Here is a 19,552-nt window from a genome sequence, read left to right on the forward strand (position 1 = left end):
GCCCACGAGTTCTTGTATTATGAGAAAGGGAGAAAAGTACTTCTTTCTCTACTTTCTCCAGCCCATGCATTATCTTGTAAACCTCTATCATGTCACCCCGCAGCCGACGTTTCTCCAAGCTAAAGAGTCCCAAGCGTTTCAACCTTTCTTCATAGGGAAAGTGTTCCAGCCCTTTAATCATTCTAGTTGCCCTTTTCTGGACTTTCTCCAATGCTATAATATCCTTTTTGAGGTGCGGCGACCAGAACTGCACACAGTACTCCAAATGAGACCGCACCATCGATTTATACAGGGGCATTATTTTGTTAGTCTTAAGGTTCTTCTGGTTTCTTCACTATTTTCCCACCCCATTAACTCCCTTCGCATTTTCTGGGCATCCTTAAACGCCAATGGGTTGTGGGGCTTTTGCTTCTATGCCCTCCCCGAACGTTGTTTACTCCGGATCAAAAGCGACATGCTGCCGAGGGCGAGAGCTGCGCGTGAACTGGACGGTGAAGGCGGTGCAAAGCGCTTCTTCCGTCTTATCGGTTTTGCAACGAAATGTATTTAACCGCGGCATTCGACTTCTTGGCATTTATCCCTCTTTACCAACAGCCCAATAAACCCTCTCTCCCCCTCCACTTGCAGTCTCATAGAAACCGGAAGTAAAACAGAAACCTTGTTCTATAATTATCTCTTTGAGGTGGCTTTGAGGAGCCGAGACGCGCATGCGCTTTGTTTTTCTCCTCGCCGGGGGGACGAAGACAGCTCCAGAGGTAAGGGGGGGGGGGGAGTGTCAGCGACTGAAGGCAGAAGAAGGGTGCATGAGGGAGAGTGGGTGGCGGCTTGGGTTTCCTCCCCCCCCCCCCCTGTCTATCTCAGGCAGGGACTGGCTGTGGTAGCTGCATTCCGTTATCTAGGGGAAAACACTCAGCGTATGCTCAGGAACACCGCCGCCTTCGTTGTTGTCCGCAGAATTATTTATTGGATTGCAATCTGGTGCTTCAGATGGTGAACACGGGCTGGTGGGGGGTAGTCGATCTTAACAAATACAGCATTCCTTCTCTCCCCGCAACGTGCACCAGATGGTATCCAATACAGTAAAGCAAACCGGGAGGCAATTTAGCTTTTGCTCTTTGCATAGGCACAGGGGCCTTCCTCCCCGATTCTAGAGCTTGCAGCAGTGTCTGAACTAATGCTTTTTCAAGGTCGCGGCTGCTCCATTCCCGTTATCGCCCTCCCTCAGTGGTGTTTGTTATCTGTTTGTTTGCAATCTCCTGTTTGAGGTGGTCGGCTGAGATGATCTCTTTACCGATACGTCAGCTCTTTGGTTGGCAGCTGTCAAACAAGCAGGGCTGTCAATCTAACTAATGACTCTCTGCAGAATATTCTGTGAGTGGCGTCCAGGGAAACAAACTTGTACACCCTCAAGGATGTGTTCTCTGGAGGAAATCCAGTGTTTGCCCTTTGCACATGCTCTGAGAAGCATGCCTTGGGTTCTAAGGCTTGAGGTGTTCAAGGGCCATCAGACACTAAACTAACTCCCAACTGGGGAGGGGGACACCACATATACCTTCAGGAGCATATTGGAGAAAAAGAGCAATATGCAGACCTGATTTTGCAAATGAAACTTTGCTTCAGAGGAGCTCCTGCTCCGGTCACTTTACAGAGAAGCATGTTTCCCCAGGAGGCACCCTGGCACGATTTGAACTTGGGCTCACCAATCTTCAGCTTTCAGACACCTGTTTGAAGTGTAGACCTAGCAAGGATGAAGGCTGCCTTTGAGCAAAGAAGTTCCCCTGATGCTGAATAACCACCCTTCTGCTGGAAAGAAAGACGTAGGGTCTGGTTCAGGGTATTTTTGTGGCCCCCTAGCCGAGGATACTGGACCCTTCCTGGGTCTGTGCTCTTGTAGACTGGGTTCAAGCTGAGAAAGGGCTTGGATCTGGCTGGCAGCAAGGCAGGCCTAGAAAGGAATGCTGTCATTTCACCTGTGGATGAGAGGGAGCTGAGCCTCTGAAGAAGCCACTACTTGGGTGAGTGGACCAGAGAAACCCCCCCCCCCCAGGAGACACTTTCTGGGCCAATATTGATCTTCCATTCCCAAATCTTCCTTGTAAACAAAAGGGGGAGGGTGGAAATCACACAGCTCTTTAGGTAACACAGTGAATAGAACAGGGGTGGCCAAACTTGCTTAATGTAAGAGCCACGTAGAATATACATCAGATGTTTGAAAGCCCTGGACAACAGGCCATGTCTGTGAGGCAGAACTTTCCATTTTAGTCTCTATTGTCACTCTGTAGTTTCAAATTTTATATATTTTAAATTTTTAAAAATTGTTTTTACTGTTGATTGTTTTATGATGTAACCCACCTGAGCCTGTCCTAAAAATTGAATAAAATAAATAAAAATAAAATAAATAAATAGAATGGGGAGGGAGAGGTAGAAAGAAAGCAACGTTAACTTCAAATGTATTCTCCAAGCCGCCAGCTGGCTTGGCTGGGAGAAGTGATTTAAAGAGAGAAATGCCTTCTCCCAGCTGGCTGACAGGGCAGTGGGGACTTCAAGAGCCACACAATATGTGTGAAAGAGCCACATGTGGCTCCCAAGCCACAGTTTGTCCACCCCTGGGACAGAACTTTATACAGTTTCTCTCTTCTTTCCCCTCTTTAAGTGAGCATTATGCATTGAATTAACGGTCCACAATGATGACTAAAAGTGCTTGTTTCTGCTGATAGCAGAATCTTTTGCAGTCAAAAGGGGGGCTTGCTTTTTGGGGTTTGCCTTTAGCTCTGAAATTGCTTTTCCCTGCTCATCTAAGGAGGCGAGTGTGCCTTTCCACTGGATCAAGCTTGGAGTTGATCTGGTATTGCTGGAAGCCGCTTGATTTCTGTGTGTGGCCTTCCACCCTCTTTCACAGCCTTTCATTTCACAAGACCTAAGACACAATTCAGAGATTTCTTCCCTCTCTTTTGCGTTGCAGAAAACAGGATTCTTCTCCAGGTCAAGGCTGAGAGATATAGGAAGGCTTCAGAGCAGCTGCTGCTTTCACTCTGTTGATTTCCTTGGTATAGGATTTCCTAGCCTGACCTCCTGGGCGTTCTGGGATCTTACTGGGTGACCAAAATGGACTGTTAATTACTTGATTATACACACCCCCAGCAGATTTCTTTATGGCAAGCATAAACATAATTTGAATAGTCCTTCTCCATTCTGGCAGAGAACACAGGTCTGAAGGCTCAGGGTGAAAAAATAAAAAAGGGAAAATATCAGGAAAAAAAGTTCCGAGGAGAACCTTTTTTTGGTTCAGTTTTTCTAAGAGAAAAACTGGAAAATTCAAGGAGCACTTAAAAAAACACACACACACCTTCCTATTTTCTCCTTTGGGTTGAGTGTAAGGCTTTTCAGGACTAAGTGCTGAGGGACTTGGGAAGGTTCAGTCTGGAGAAAAGGAGGTTGAGAGGAGACATGATTGCTCTCTTGATGTTTTTGAAAGGCTGCCTCTTCGAGGGCAGGGAGCTCTTCCTGTTGGCAGCAGAGGTCTCACAATAATGGGCTTAAATTATGGGCAGAAAGGTACCAGCTGGATATTAGGAAAAAAACTTTTTTTAGAAAGAGTGCTTCAGCAGTGGAACTGGCTGCCTTGGAAGGTGGTGAACTCCCCCCCACTGGCCGTCTTCAAGCAGTGGCTGGACTGACATTTGTCACGGATGCTCTCTAAGCTGATCCTGCATTGAGCAGAGGGTTGGACTAAATGATGTCTACGCCCCTTTCCAGATCTGTCACCCTATAACTTGAGCAAGTCTGCTTCCTTTCCCCTCTCTTTTGCTTCCTTCTGTGTCACAGCTTGCTTTGCCAGGCTTGCTCAGTTGTACAGGAGCCACAAAACAAAGCCTCTATTTTCTCCACTGGCTGAGGGTCCTCCCTTGGGGACGAAGGGGGGGGGAGCTTACTTTGTCAGGCTCTCTTAATCACACAGCAGAGCTACTGAACCAAGCCTCTTTTCCTTCTGTTGGCTGAGGCTCCTCCTTGTCCCTGGGGAAGGAAGGAAAGAGCCAGAGCTTTTTTTGCCCATTTCCTTCGATTCCACAAGAGAGATAGGAAGGAAGGAAGGAAGGAAGGAAGGAAGGAAGGAAGGAAGGAAGGAAGGAAGGCCCGATAAGGTCTCATTTATGTCAGATCTGGCCTTCATAACAAATGAGTTCAACATCCCTGGAATGAAGCATTTGTACAAACTTTGGAAATATGTCAGCTCATACCATATTAGACCCTAAGTTATAAAGTAGGCATTATTTGCTCTTAAAGCAGCAAGATTAAGTTTAGCTTTAAGAAAGTAAGCATTGCATATATTTTAACTCCCAGCCCCTGTCCCAATTCTTGGTTTTTCAAAACTTCCAGAAATTTGACATCGATTCTCTACTCTTAAATGTGTCACAACCAAAGTGGCGTTTTGCTGGATTTTGATGACTGAGAAAGCATTTGAAAATCTTGTGCTACTGGGAACCTACTAAACACAAATTTTTAAACTTCACTCTAGGTCTCGTGTCCCTAGCCGGTTGGAATTTGTGGTGGTCCTACCATGGGGAACACCACCAGTGAGCGGATGTCTGGAGAGCGCCACGGCTCCAAGTCTCACCGCTCCGATGGCGCCAGCAGTGCCCAGCATGCCAAGGACCAGCCACACAAAATCATGGTGGGCAGCACTGATGATCCAAATGTCTTCAGTACCCATGACTCCAAGGTACAGGTGGGACTGACTTGAGCATGATCCTTCTGTTGTGGTCGCTCTGTACTGATCTTTATCAGTCTTCATAAGTACTTAATTAGGGCCAGGGTTACCAGGTTCCTTCATCACTGTGGTGGAGGGACTTGGGGGTGTTCCAGGGGGTGGGCAGGGATGTCGCAGATGTGCTGATGTCACCTGGAAGTGATGTCATCACATTGGCGACATCAGGGGTGGCGCTCTGCTTTTTGAGCAAAACTCTATGGCAAACCATAGAGTTTTGCCCAAAAGCCTGAGCGTTGCCATCCAACGTCGCTGACATGATGACGCCACTTCCATGTGATGTCAGCATGTTGGAGATGTCACCAATATAGTAAGTAAGGAATGATATTTAATAAATACTGAATGCCATCAGAAATGAAATGACATCCAACAATACTAGCACCTGACTGTTTTAAAGTTTTAATTTTTAATTCTAATTATGATGTATTATGTGTTGAAGTGTTACTGTAATTTTACTGGTTGTGAGCCGCCCTGAGTCTGCTTCGGCGGGGAGGGCGGGATATAAATCCAATAAACCATTAAACCAAACCATTAAACCTTCTACCCATCCTCAAACAGCAATGTTGCTGTGCGACATCCCTGACACGATGACATCATCTGGAAGTGACATTATCACATCAGGAACATCATGTGGCAACACTCTGGTTTGAGAGTGAACTAAAAACCAGAATGCCTCTGATGTGATGACATCACTTCGGGGTGACATCATTGTGTTCGGGATGTCCTGGAGTGTTCCCCAAATCTCCCTGTCGGCATGATGCCTTCATCATGGTGACGCTATTTTGAGACACATGAAGCCTGCTGGGTGACTTTGGGCCAGTCACAGTTCCCTCTCTCAGAACTCTCTCAGCCTCAGCTACCTCATGAGGTGACTGTTGTGAGGAGAGGAAGGGAAGGCTGCTTTGAGATTCCTTAAGGTAGAGAAAAGCGGGGTATAAAAACAAACTCCTCTTCTTCTTTCTGCTGCTGCAGCTTCCTTGTGAGAAAGAATTTGTGTCATGGCAGCCAGATCTAGATGACTCCACCAAGCCATCCCAGCAGGCTCGGCCGACTGTCATTCGCTGGACTGAAGGAGGCAAGGAGGTCTTCATCTCAGGGTCCTTCAACAATTGGAGCAGTAAGATTCCTCTCATTAAAAGGTCAGTTTCAAAACAGAATAACAGACTCCACATTTACTGCTATTCTCACCATCATTCAATTTTGACATATTTATTAGCTTTTGCGGTTTTCCCACGCAACTTATATTCTCCAGAATTTCACTATTTTGCCACTGGATTCTAACTTTGTACTATTTTGCGAGCTTAACCCTACCCACAAGCTATATGTAGCACTGCTAAACTGTACCCCATTTCATTGTCTGATAAAGTGTGCTTCTAGCACACAAAAGCTTACATTCTCAATAAAACTTTGTTGGTCTTAAAGGTGCTACTGGACTCCAGCTTCGTTCTGTTGCTTCAGACCAACATGGCTGCCCACCTGGATTTATTCTTCTGTTTTCAGCCCAGGAAAACAGCTTAAGTGCTGTCTCCCTTTGAGTTGTACTACTGATCTAGAACGGGTCACTGCAGGACTGGGGCCCTGACCTCAATAGCCCAGGCTAGCCTGATCTCATCAGATCTTGAAAGCTAATCAGGTTCAGCCCTGGTTAGGACTTGGATGGGAGACCACCAAGGAAGTCTAGGGCCGCTATGCGGATTCCGTCAGTGGCAAACCACCTCTAAACATTTCTGAAAAGCACTGCATGACAAACAAACAAACTAACTTTCCATGCACATTTTTCTGTCCTACCCAACTCTTTCCGCTTGTTTGTGAGAACAGCCTTGTGGATTCCTTTTTCTCACCCCTCCAGCTGTTTAAGTTGGTCTTCATTCTCCCCATTTGCCATTTCCTTCTTCCCTCTTTGCAGTTTCTGTCCTGGTTAGGCTATGAAAATACTCCCTGCGCTTACTTAGAATTATTTGTTACATGGCACCCCTTGTTGCTTGCACCTGTGTGGCTGGCCACTGTGACACAGAGTGTTGGACTGGATGGGCCATTGGCTGTTCCAACATGGCTTCTCTTTTGGTCTTGAGCACTGGATGCTGTCACCCTAGGGTTCATGTGCTGCAATTAACCTTTTCCTCTCCTTTCAGCCACAATGACTTTGTTGCCATTCTGGACCTGCCAGAGGGAGAACACCAATACAAGTTCTTTGTGGATGGTCAGTGGGTTCATGACCCCACTGAGGTAATGCCTTTTCATCTCTGTGTGTGTTTGTCTCATGTTACTGAGAGACCTTTCTGCTCTTCGCTATATTTTCAGCCGGTGGTTGGGCTAGGACATGGGGAGGTTTAGTTGGCCTAACGTTGGAGGCATGGGTTCGAACACTCCATGTGCACCTCCAAAGTTATGCAGGTAACTCCAGACAGAGGCCATTTTGGCTTGGGGATGAGGTATGGGGTGAAGGCAGGAGCCCTCTCCATCTTTGTTCCTCTTGCCGTATGTATCTGAATAGATATACAAAGCTAACACTGTGCTTTGCTATTCTGGCTTTGAAGCTTTTTGCTGCTTATCTGAAGGGAGGGTGGCATGTCTGGGAATTGGCTAGTTACTATGCAACCAAGGTCAGGAGAGCTGGAGAGATGCAACCAAGGGGCTGATAACGAACACCTGAGGTGATGAGAGCATAGTAGTGAACCTGCATAAAATCCCCTGCTTTAGGTTGGAGCACTTGGCTTGAATTATAACAGTCAGAGCAAAGGTTTATAAGAGCAAGGAACTGGTGGGAGAGCCAGTTCCGACAAGGCCTGTATCTGCTCATGATGCTGGAATAAAGATCTTGAACTATACTTGTCTTTTCCTTGCCTCTGGGTCTGACAATGGCTGCCTTGAGCTAAGTCAGCTCCAGTAGGCTTCAGAAGTTCAAAATGTTTGCTGCTGCTGCTGCTACATGACTGAGGTAACTGCAAGCTGATTCTGGGCAACCCAGACTAAAATTTATTTAAAAATGTATTGTGTTGTTTGGCCTTTGGTGGGGCCTCTTAGTAGGACTGTGAACAATAGGACGTTTTGGAGGGCATTCATTCATAGGGTCTCCATAAGTTGGAAGTGACTTAATGCACTTAACACACACACAAAGCCTCTTGGCCAGTTTGGTGTAGTGATTAAGAGCGGTGGACTCTCATCTGGAGAAATGGATTTGATTCCCCACTTCTCCATGTGCAGTCAGCTGGGTGGCCTTGGGTCAGTTATGGTTCTCTCAGAGCCCTCTTGGCCTCACCTACCTCACAGGGTGTCTGATGTAGGAAGAGGAAGAGAAGGCAATTGTAAGCCAGGCAAGCAAGGATCTAATCTTCTTCTTCCTCCTCTTCCTCTTCTTCCTTCTCCTCCTCCTTTCTCTTCCTCCTCCTCTTTTTCTTCTTCTTCCTCCTCCTCTTCTAGTATGGATTGTGCTGGTCAAGACTGGGGTTTCCACCCTGTGTCAGTCATAAAACAATCGCAAGTGAGTTGTGGGTTCCCCTCAGTTCCTACTTCTGAGCACTTATCCAGTTCTGAGGGGACTCTTTGTAGTGGATGCAGTGGAGCATCCTTGTGGGGTGCCCCCTCTGTTGCCACTACAGGGAACGGCTAAGCTCTGTTTTGAAAATGGCTTCCCCCACACACCATCCCTTTCCTTGTAGCTGTTTTGCCAAGCTGCACTATTGCCAGAGAACAGCTTGGCTGGGAAAGGGGAAGTGAGGGGAGAAAGGGCTGTGGGGGCATCTCAGTGCCTGTTATTTTGCCCCATCATACTATTCCTGCCTCTTCCATTCTGCTTCTTGCTGCCACCATGGCTGGGGGTGGGGGGAGGAGGCTTGCTTCCACATCCGATTTCATATGATGTCAAAGTGGAGGTCACTGCCAAAAGAGCCTGCTACTAAGATGTCCATTGGCATATAGACCCATACATGCAGAGGCAGAAGAACCAGCATCTTGAATCAAATAATTATCTGGTGCCCTGATCTGAAACTAGTTCAGTATGGCTGCGAAACCGAGTCCAACCAAAAAGATGGGCAGCCACTGTTTGTTACCAGCTGTGACTTCTGCAATGTCTTCAAGATAATCACCAACAGAGCATGTGGGAACAAGCAACCCTGGAAATTACAGAAGCGCAGATCTTTTGGAGACAGGTTTGCTGTGAGTAGAGGCAAGGCTAGGTTTGAAGGAGATGGTAACTAAAGGATGCCGTTTAGCGGCCTGGCAAACATTGACGAGCGCCAGGGCATTTTTTGTAGCAGGTACTCATTTGCATATTTGGCCAGACACCACCCCCCCCCCTCCCCGATGTAGCCAATCCTCCAAGAGCTTACAGGGCTCTTATTCCAGAACCTACTGTAAGCTCCAGGAGGATTGGCTGCATCAGTGGGGTCTGGCCTAATATGCAAAGGAGTTCTTGTTACAAAAAAAGCCCTGATGAGTGCAAGGGAGAGAACAGAACTTTGGGGAACCCCATAACTGAGCTCATCTCTCTGACTCCATTTCACTGGTGTATGAATTTTGTTAAGCCAAAACGCTAAAGAATGATTTCCAAAAGCCGCCCCCTCTTCTTTTGCAGATTTAAGAGACAGTTATGGTCTACTGTGGCAAAGCCAGCTGACAAATCAAGCAGGTTCAAAAGAATAGCAAAGTTTCCCCCCCTCAAGTTGTCCCTGTCTCCAAACCAGGCCTAAAGTCAGATTGGAAAGGAAGGTTGTATTCGTTTATTCTGTTCCTGTGAATGTGTTGCAGCTGGCTGATGGAGGCCCTGTAGGGGCTTTACAGCAAGAGACATTCAGAGGTAGTTTGCCATTTCCTGGACCCTGGACTTTTCTGGTACTCTCTCATTCAAATGAAGAGCCCTGTGGCGCAGAGTGTTAAAGCTGCAGTACTGCAGCCTAAGCTCTGCTCACGACCTGAGTTCAATCCCCGGCGGAAGCTGGGTTTTTAGGTAGCCGGCTCAAGGTTGACTCAGCCTTCCATCCTTCCGAGGTCGGTCAAATGAGTACCCAGCTTGCTGGGGGGAAAGTCTAAATGACTGGGGAAGGCAATGGCAAACCACCCCGTAAAAAGTCTGCCGTGAAAACGTGAAAGCAACATCACCTCAGAGTCGGAAATGACTGGTGCTTGCACAGGGGTCCTTTCCTTCCTTTTCCTCATTCAAATACTGACCAGGGCCAACCCTCCTTAGCTTCCAAGATCTGATGAGATCAGGCTAGGCTGGGCTATCCAGGTTAGAGTAAAAAAAGGATATACGGTAAGTCTTTCATTAGCCAACTCTCCCTTTGCTTTCGAAGGCTTTTAAAACAGATATCCCCATTGTCTCCTTTAAATCTTTGGGAAATTTCTGCTAGAGGGGTTCATTCTCCTGGCTCTGAAATGCAAGATTTAATCATGCAAGAGTGAGCAAGGATCTAATTTGGCCTTCACCGCTCCCAAGTATTCTGCCCGTGTCAGTCAGAGAGAGCCATCCAAAACTATCCATTACAGTTTTGACACGTGGAGCTTTGGATACCTCTCACCAAAGATCAGCTTTCGCTTTGGCATCCAAGTGGGACCGGATGAGAGAAACTTCATCGTCAAAGAATCTAGCAAAAGTTTCATAGCGGACTAGGAATCCTTGTCATCCGGGGTGGGGGTGTGGCGGTCAAGAGCTAGGTGTTAGAAATACCTAATGCCCTTTAGAAGCATTTTGCTGGGAACGGCTCCTCTACTGCAGTGTTGATGGAGGAGAAGGACTATTTCACCACTTTCATGTACCACTGCATACTCATTCAGACATTGGGTTCTGGTCTGATCCCATGTAGAATATCTTCACCTGGATAGCCCAGGTTAGCCTGATCTTGTCAGATCTCAGAAGCTAAGCAAACAACCCTGGTTAGTATTTGGATGGGAGACCTCCAAGGAATACCAGGGCTGTGACGTGGAGGCAGTAAATGGCAAGCCACCTCTGAATGTTTCTTGACTTGAAAACCCTACAGGGTTGCCATAAGTCAGCTGTGACTTCGTGGGGGCGGGGAAGCGACTACAATTTTGTCCTGACCTGCATAGCCCAGGCTAGTCCGATCTCATCAGATCTCGGAAGCTAAGCAAGGCCGGCCCTGGCTAGTACTTGGAAGGGCAGCCTCCAAGGAATATCAAGGTTGTGACACAGAGGCAGGGATTGGCAAACCACCTCTGAATGTTCCTTGACTTGGAAATCCTACGGGGCCACCATAAAAGTCAGCTGTGACTTGACAGCACATTCCAGCATGATGACTAGAAGACCCTAGAGCAGGGGTGGCCAAACTGTGGCTCGGGAGCCACATGTGGCTCTTTCACACATATTGCGTGGCTCTTGAAGCCCCTGCCACCCTTTGAAGTTTGACTTGGAGAAGGCATTTAAAGGTAAAGTTGTTTTCTTTCCACCTCTCCCCCTCCTCCCTCCCCCATCTATTTTCCTTCCTTCCTTCCTTCCTTCCTTCCTTCCTTCCTTCCTTCCTTCCTTCCTTCCTTCCTTCCTTCCTTCCTTCCTTCCTGCCTGCCTGCCTGCCTGCCTGCCTGCCTTCCTGCCTGCCTGCCTGCCTTCCTGCCTGCCTTCCTGCCTGCCTTCCTGCCTTCCTGCCTTCTGCAGCTCTCAAACATCTGACATTTGTTCTATGTGGCTCTTATGTCAAGCAAGTTAGGCCACCCCTGCCCTAGAGAAACATGGCTGTTTTCCCACTGTCCTCTGTCTCTCTCTTTCTCTCTCTCTCTCTGTGAATGTCTATGTATGTATCGGGGGGAGGGTGCATTCTGGGGTGGGGCGGGGCTGATCTTGTAGATGAGGCAGGTAGCCTTCCATATGTCTTCTCTTTCAGCCGGTGATCACCAGTCAGATGGGAACCATTAACAATTTGATTCATGTCAAGAAGTCGGACTTTGAGGTGTTTGATGCTTTAAAAGTGGATTCTCAGGAAAGTTCCGAGTCTTCCTGTCGAGGTGATTCCTTTGTACCCCTTAGTCTGTCCCAAACACTGACCCTGTCATTCTGATTTTTCTTTCTCATGCCCTCTTCTTGAATTTTTTAATATAGATCTCTCTGGTTCCCCTCCTGGAGTTTATAGTCAAGAAATGTACGTCTATCGGCCTGAAGAGCGCTTCAGATCACCACCCATTCTCCCTCCCCACCTCCTCCAAGTCATCCTTAACAAGGATACCAATATTTCGGTGAGTGCTCTCATCCCTACACACCCACCCTGTGATGAGAACTTGTGATGGGTGGGGCAGTGACCCCCAGAAATTTCCATTACGAGAGATGCCTCTTCTCTCCAAAATATATGGTTCCACTAGAGCAGTGGCCCATAACCTTTTTAGCAAGGTTACCCACAAGTGGAACAGGTGTCAGTGGTGGGGAGAGATATTTATGAGTTTCCTGCATTGTGCATGGAGTTGGACTAGATGACCCTGGAGGTCCCTTCCAATTTCAGCTCTATGATTCTAAGTCCAAATTTATTTTGTACATTGACGCATCCAGGGCTGGCCTGAGGGTTTTTGGTGCCACAGGGAAACTGACCCTGGCACTGATCTATGCCAGCATTCCATTTTCTGTAGTGCCCAATCAAGTGCTTTTAAGAAACCAACCAACATCACAGAAAGGGTGCAGCTGCCCCCACTATGAAGCCCAAGCAAGTGGAAGTTCATCTCCTTCTCCTCCTTTGTCAGCTGGGCCAGGGTCAGAGTTTCTTGGGGGGCGAAGGAAGGAAGGAAAATAGATCAGGAGAGGAGAGGTGGAAAGAAAGCAACTTTAAATGCATTCTCCAAGCTGCCAGCCAGCTTAGCTTGGAGAAGAGAGAAATGCCTTCTCCAAGCCGGCTGACAGGGCAGTGAGGACTTCAAGAGCCACATGATATGTGTGAAAGAGCCACAGTTCGGCCACTCCTGTCCTACACAGTTCAGGATTTGGGGCATAAGACAGCCAGAATCTTCTAGCCCCCCATGAGGCATATCAGAGATGATTGTCCATGTGCAACTCAAAATGAAGGCACAGGCAAGTGGCTGGGGAGAGCCCAAACATGCTGCATTAGTATTTCTGTGACTGTCTCTTTGGCACAACTTTTCTTTATGTTTCAGTGCGATCCAGCCCTTTTGCCTGAGCCAAATCATGTCATGCTGAACCATCTCTATGCGCTCTCCATTAAGGTAAGACTGGGCGACCTGTCGTAGCTCATTAGAGGAAGGCAACTTTGTCCTGTAACTACTTGGTAACCGATTTTTTCATATTTTAAAAGATTTTATTAAATAATAAAAGCACTTACAAAATAAATGGAAACATAAATTACAGGACCTGTGAAACTTATGCAAAAATAAGACATTGTATGGTGAGAAGTCAATGGTCCCCAAACTTTTTGGCACCAGGGACCAGTTTTGTGGAAGACTATTTTTCCATGGACCAGGGGTGGGGATGGGGGGATTGTTTCGGGATGACACAATTGTGCACTTTATTTTAGTGTGGTGGTTAAATGTGCAGACTCTTGTCTGGGGGAACTGGGGTTTTAGTTTATTTGCAATTTATATCCCGCCCTTCCCACCAGGTGGCTCAGGGCGGCTGATTCCCCCTCCTTCACTTACAGCTGCTGGAATGGCCTTGCATCAGCCATAGCTCTTGCAGAGCTGTCCTTGAAAGGGCAGCTTCTGGGAGAGCTCTCTCAGCCCCACCTACCTTACAGGATGTCTGTTGTGGGGCAGGAAGGTAAAGAAGATTGTGAGCCACTCTCTCTGAAATTCAGAGTGGGGGGCAGGAAATAAATCCAATGCCGTCTTCTTATTAGTATTATTACAACATTGTAATATATAATGAAATAATTATACAACTCATGGCCCGGTTTCTAACAGGCCACGGACCAGTACTGGTCCATGGGCCGGGGGTTGGGGACTCCTGGTCTAAACAATCAAAAGGTTTATAATGGTACTGTTTTCCATAAAGCCTTATATATATAATCAGAAGAAAAGTGGTGTGGGTTGTGTTATAATTCAGAAATGGATACCATTTTTCCTGTAAAAGAGGTCGTTCTGGGATAGATTTCAGTTGAAGTCAGTGGGTCAGCATCAGCAATCTTTTCCATGAGAAATGGATCCCAGATTTTTTCAAGCCAGAAAAGAGATTGTGAGAACAGTCGCCAATTCAATAGTCTTTTAATCCACCCCGTTGCCTCTCTGCCCCATTTTGCTAGTTCCAGGAATGGTCTGAAACTGGACTGGGGGGAGGTAGCATGTCAGGTCCCCAGGCGGGATAGCAAGGACTGTGAACTTACTCCTCCTAGGGAGAAGTTGAAATCAGAAGGCATTCCAAATGGACTCTGGGGGATCATTATCATTTTACAGACCCCGTCCCTTGAAATCTGGCCAGGAGAGCATTGACTCTCAAAAGGTGATACCCTAAATGTCTTGTTGGTCTCTAAACTGCTCGTGGACCTGAGTCTTGTTCTTCTACTGTACAAGGCTACCCACCGGAACCTATCCCCTGTCATGAACATGCTGTCACTTCTCTGCAGGGCTTTTTTTGTAGCAGGAACTCCTTGGCATATTAGGTCACACACCCCTGATGTATCCAGTCCTCCTGGAGTTTAAAGTAGGCCCTGTACTAAGAGCCCGGTAAGCTCTTGCAGGATTGGCTACATCAGGGAGGTGTGGCCTAATATGCAAAGGAGTTCCTGCTACCAAAAAAGCCCTGCTTCTCTGTCTTCTTCCTATAGGATGGCGTAATGGTGCTCAGTGCCACCCATCGCTACAAGAAGAAATACGTCACCACCCTCCTCTACAAGCCCATTTAAAATTGCTGCTGATTCCTGTTGTCTTTTGGACGGAGGAGGTGGAGGTATTTGGAGACTGCTGTTTTGTGTGCCTGCACTGGAATACACGCAAGCGTTAAGACTGGCGGTTGGATTCCTGGTGGAGCTGCAAGCTCTGTGAAATGCCAACCTTGTCTTGTTCGTGTGTGATTTTTCCTCCCCCCGGTGACTCTGTCTGCCATATAACTTGTACCTCTTAATTGCACATAGTTGGTACCCTCAAGATGTTGGGCACGTTATCCGTTGGACCCTGAAAACGTGGCTTCCTTGCGAGGAACACAAAGGAGAAGGGAAAAACCCTGGATCTCTCTTCCTCGGTGGTCTGTCTTGGATGGCCTCTTGCAGTTCTTTCACCCTGGAGATCTTTATGGGAACAGCAAAGTCAAGGAAGAGAAGGGAATTGTCTTTTCATCTGACCTCGGGTAGATGCCTGCTTCCTGTTCCTCACCATCACATGATTGTTAATTGTTATTAGTTTTAAAAGTGTTGTCTTAGAGATAATGATATCTCTCTCCTCAAGGACTCTACCTTGAGGTTTAGGGATAAACAAAACCCCCTAACATATGAAGGACCGAAGCACGATGCAGTTGACTATCAAGACATATAAGTGTTATATAGAATCCACACACTGTAAGCAAATGGATGCAAAACACAAGTGTTTAAAATTCACCAGTTCAACTACACAATGCGTTCAGTGGATTTCCAGTAACGGCTGACCCTTTTCAACAAAAAAGATATTCAAGATCACCATCTGCTGCCTGTACAGTACAAACTGTACATTTGCCTAGGAAGATGGAGTCACTCCAGTAAACTCAGCTCTCATTGGATGGCAATAAGGGCCTGTGTCAGTGGCTCCCACGCTGAATCACAAACCTTTTTTAAAAACCTCCATCATATTTAGCATAGCTGGATAAAGGGGAAAGAAGAAAAAATTAGCCTTTTATAACTCTTGCATCTAAATGTTCTTATCAGTGTAGATCCAGATGTTGGTCTGAAGCAATAGAACAAAATCGGAGTCCAGTAGCACCTTTAAGACCAACAAAGTTTTATTTCCAATGTAAGCACACAAAAACTTACATGGTGAATAAAACTTTGTTGCTCTTAAAGGTGCTACTGGACTCCGATTTTGTTCTTATCAGTATGTTATACAGGCATAACAAAAGTAAAGGTGAATTTGGCTGGGGTAGCTCTGATCTAGGAGTTACTCACCTTCCAACCAGGATCTTCCCCATCACCTGTCCAGAATGGCAGTGTGCAGCCTCCATCCTTGCCCAGACCCACGCACAGTGGCACCAGTTCTAAGACAGTGTTAAAAGTTCATCAGCTGCTTGTGTTTCTTGGTATCTCTACTATAGCATGATATCTCTTGTTTCTTGTATCTCAGGTGTTCCCAATGTGGTGCCCATGGGGCCATGTTGTCTGCCACCCCCCACAGTGGTTTTTTTAAAAATGGGTGGTGCCATGTTGGGTTTTTGCCCACCAAGGCTTTTAATTGGCCATTGGATAATTGATTGCCTGTGCAGATTTGGCAGAAGCTGCCACCACAGCACAAGGATCTTCACTGTGTGACTGAAGGTTAGACACAGCAGCCATTTTGTGGCTGGGTATGCCTCCTGCAGCAGCCATTTTGTGGCAGCCATTTTGTGGCTGTTCCTACCACCCTGTGTCAAAATTCCAAAAGTGCCCGCCAACTCAGAAAGTTGGGGAAGCCTGATATTCAGGGCTTTTTTTGTAACAGGAACTCCTTTCCATATTAGGCCACATACCCCTGATGTAACCAGTCCTCCAAGAGTTTACAGGGCTCTTAGTACAGGGCCTACTGTAAGCTCCAGGAGGATTGGTTATATCAGGGGTGTGTGGCCTAATATGCAAAGGAATTCCTGCTACAAAAAAATCCTTGCTGATATATCTGATAGGGCACAACACACCTTATCATGGGCTTAGTTAATGCTGTGATGTGTCTGTCTGTATTGTTTCTTGCCTTCCAGTGGCGTTTATTTGCGGCAATTTTTATTGATTTGAATACCTTGCACACTGTATCTTTTCACCTGTTTTATGTTTTTGATGCTTTATAACAGAGCCACACCGCTCAAAGAGTTCCATGGGACAAAATGTTCTTGGATTGGAGCCATCAGGGCCACACCAGGCCCTGCCTCACAGAGTTGTGAAAAACAAAACTTGGCATTGGGGCTGGCCTGAACACTGTGGTTGCTGAATATGGTGATTCTGCTTGAGAATATCAGGTGGCATTTGGTTTGAGCTGGTGCTTGAGCGCATACATGCTAAGATGGCTGAACGCCACAACCATCAGTTGATGAACATGCATGTTTGGACCGCTTCCTTTGTGAGTCTTGGATCTGCGCCATTCCAGTGCATTGTGCTCTGTCTATGGCACCTAAATGTAATTCTGTTCCATATCTCCTTTGAGGTTTGCTATCAAGTTGCAGCCAAATTATGGTGACCCAGTAGGGTTTTAAAAGGAAGAGACATTCAGAGGTAGTCTTCTATTGCGTGCCTCTGTGTAGCAACCCTGGACTTCTTCGATGGCCTCCCGTCCAAGTATTAGCCACAGCAGACCCTGCTTAGCTTCCGAGATCTGATGACATTGGGCTAGCCTGGGGTCTCCATTTCTCAGGGCTCCTTTTGCGGCAGGAACTCCTTTGCATATTAGGCCACACACCCTGATGTAGCCAATATTCCAAGAGTTTACAGTAGGCCCCGTAATAAGAGCCCTGTAAGCTCTTGGAGGATTGGCTACATTAGGGGTGTGTGGCCAAATATGCAAAGGCTATAAAAAGAAAAGTCCTGATTATCCTATACAAAAAATGTGTATATGGAGTGTTCCAAATGGTTACCATAGATAGTGAATTTATAGCCATAGCAATATTTTACATCTGTACGCACAATCAATTCTTTGGGGAAATGTAGAGGCTTAATTTGAGGGGGGTGGGATCTATAAAGAGAAGGAATATGTTCTAGGCAAGGAAACTGGATATTAGTGAAACACCACTGATATACCAAAACTTTGTATAAGGTATACAGAGGAAAGCCACAAGAGATTGTGACTTTGTGAAAATTTTAGCATACAAACTGTGGTGTGGAGAAGTCTTTTTTGCCGTGGGAAGCAAACCCCAAGTTGCTTGCAGCATACGAAGTGTGAGTAATTGATGCTTCCCTGGTCAGTTAAATGAAAATTGATTTGCACTGTAGAATGGATTTGCGTATTCTAAAGAAGTTGGTTTTTGAAGTATATTGTTTTTGTGAAGTGAATTGCTTCTGTTTGTTTTCTTCCTACACAAACCTTTTTGGGATAGTGGTTGATTGGTTTGTTAAAAAAAGTATATATCCCACTGTTATCTTGGAAATGGTGGGGGAAATTGCCACCTCCCAGGTGTGGCAGAATTATCAGTCGCCATAGAAACCACAGTTTCCATGGCTACATTGAGAGGCCTGCAGGTCGGGTGGGAGATTTCCATCTTTGAACATCCAGGCCTCCCACTCTGGCTGGTCATGATACTGTGGTTGCTATGGTGACCGCAATGCTTCATCTCAGAGAAGGGTGGCAAGGTGTCCTCTTTTTCCCCTCCCTTTTCTTTTAAAATCTGCTCAAGTGAACTTTAGAGGTTGGATTTGAACCCCCTGAAGCTGAAAGAAGAGCCGCACAAGCTCACCAGGTTGCTTGAGGTAAAATAAAAATGGGAGAGCAGGAAGAGCCTTGAAAAATTTCCCCATCCACGGCCAGCGCCTAGGGTAGCCAGTCCATGTGGTACCAGGGAAAGGTTGCTAAAACCAGGTTGGGAAATGCATGGAGATTTAGAAGTGGAACCGGGAGAGGATAGGGTTTGGGGAGGGGAGGGACCTCCGTAGGGAATAATGCTGTACAGCCCACCTTCCACAGTAGCTGTTTCTCCAGGGGAACTGACCTCCAAACTCCAGAGATCCTTTGCAATTCCAGGGAATCTCCAAGCCCTGCCTGAAGTTGGGCAATTCTATATAATGAGGACAAATCATATTTCTGTTTTAATTATGCTACTTATATGTCACTTTGCACCTGTGAATGCAGGTTAGCATTTGCAAATTTTGTCCTCTCTTTTTGTCTTCTTTTTTTTTTTTTTGGTCATCCGTAGGTGGCCACCTTAGCTGGAAGCCAGCCAGTAGAAACTGACATTGCAATTGCAATAGTACTGGCAGCCGTTGTTCAAGACTTGAAGAATGGGTGAGAGGCAGGTTATGGAGTGGGGGGGGGCGTGGGGGGGGCTTCAGGCATACCCCCCTATAAGCTGCACTTTGTGCCCTGCTGCTTTATAAGGACTCACGTCCAGTTTTGTTCCTTGGTTTATTTGGAAGTTGAGATGAAGGAGGGTGGAGAAAAAGGCTTTGGCATCCTTAGTATAATCTCCTTGGGAGTTTCTATTTCCCCTCTAGGTGCGTGTGTGAAGTTTTAAAAATGGGAAATTGTTTGGTTGCATTTTTAAAAACCCCCCATTAAAACTAGTATTTATCTTCTGCAGAAGAGTTCTGATGTTTGTGTTAAACTTTGATATGAACTTCTGGGATTTGAGAATTATGAAACATCCCCTTTTGCCTTTCCCCCAACTTATTTATTAAAACATACCCTGCCTTTCCTTGTGGTTCAAGACAGTTTACAATAATAGTTTACAACATTTCCAGTTACAAGCAAAATTACATTACAAACCCCAAACGTCTCCCAGGAGATATGGAGTTGTGGGTTAGCAGTTTAGTTTAAATTTCTTCCTTTGTGGGGTGGTGTCAGGAATATTTGATACAGATGTCTCCCTGCAAAAGGTGGTGGTGGTGGTCATTTTTATATGTGGATAGATGGTGCATACATTATGTAGATGATATTCTTGAAGTTTTTTTTTTTAAATGTCTCCAGCTTCACCAGAGATTTGTGGAGCACATGTATGACACTTTGCACATTGCTTAATAGGTTGATGATGAAATTTATGTACTGGGCATAATG

At 46.3% G+C, this 19,552-nt stretch overlaps 1 protein-coding gene across 1 annotated transcript; it reads left to right on the top strand.

The window, feature by feature from the left end:
- Positions 1 to 713: 713 nt before the first annotated feature.
- On the top strand, positions 714 to 15,085 carry PRKAB2 (protein kinase AMP-activated non-catalytic subunit beta 2). The gene is made up of 8 exons (XM_060233372.1): positions 714 to 755; positions 4,517 to 4,720; positions 5,738 to 5,904; positions 6,898 to 6,991; positions 11,599 to 11,719; positions 11,814 to 11,947; positions 12,851 to 12,919; positions 14,473 to 15,085. The coding sequence occupies exons 2-8, from the start codon at positions 4,559 to 4,561 to the stop codon at positions 14,548 to 14,550; spliced, it is 825 nt and encodes a 274-aa protein (XP_060089355.1). The 5' UTR covers positions 714 to 755; positions 4,517 to 4,558; the 3' UTR covers positions 14,551 to 15,085.
- Positions 15,086 to 19,552: the final 4,467 nt, after the last annotated feature.

This window comes from Heteronotia binoei, chromosome 2, assembly GCF_032191835.1.
Source record: "Heteronotia binoei isolate CCM8104 ecotype False Entrance Well chromosome 2, APGP_CSIRO_Hbin_v1, whole genome shotgun sequence".
In the NCBI taxonomy this organism is placed as follows: domain Eukaryota; kingdom Metazoa; phylum Chordata; class Lepidosauria; order Squamata; family Gekkonidae; genus Heteronotia; species Heteronotia binoei.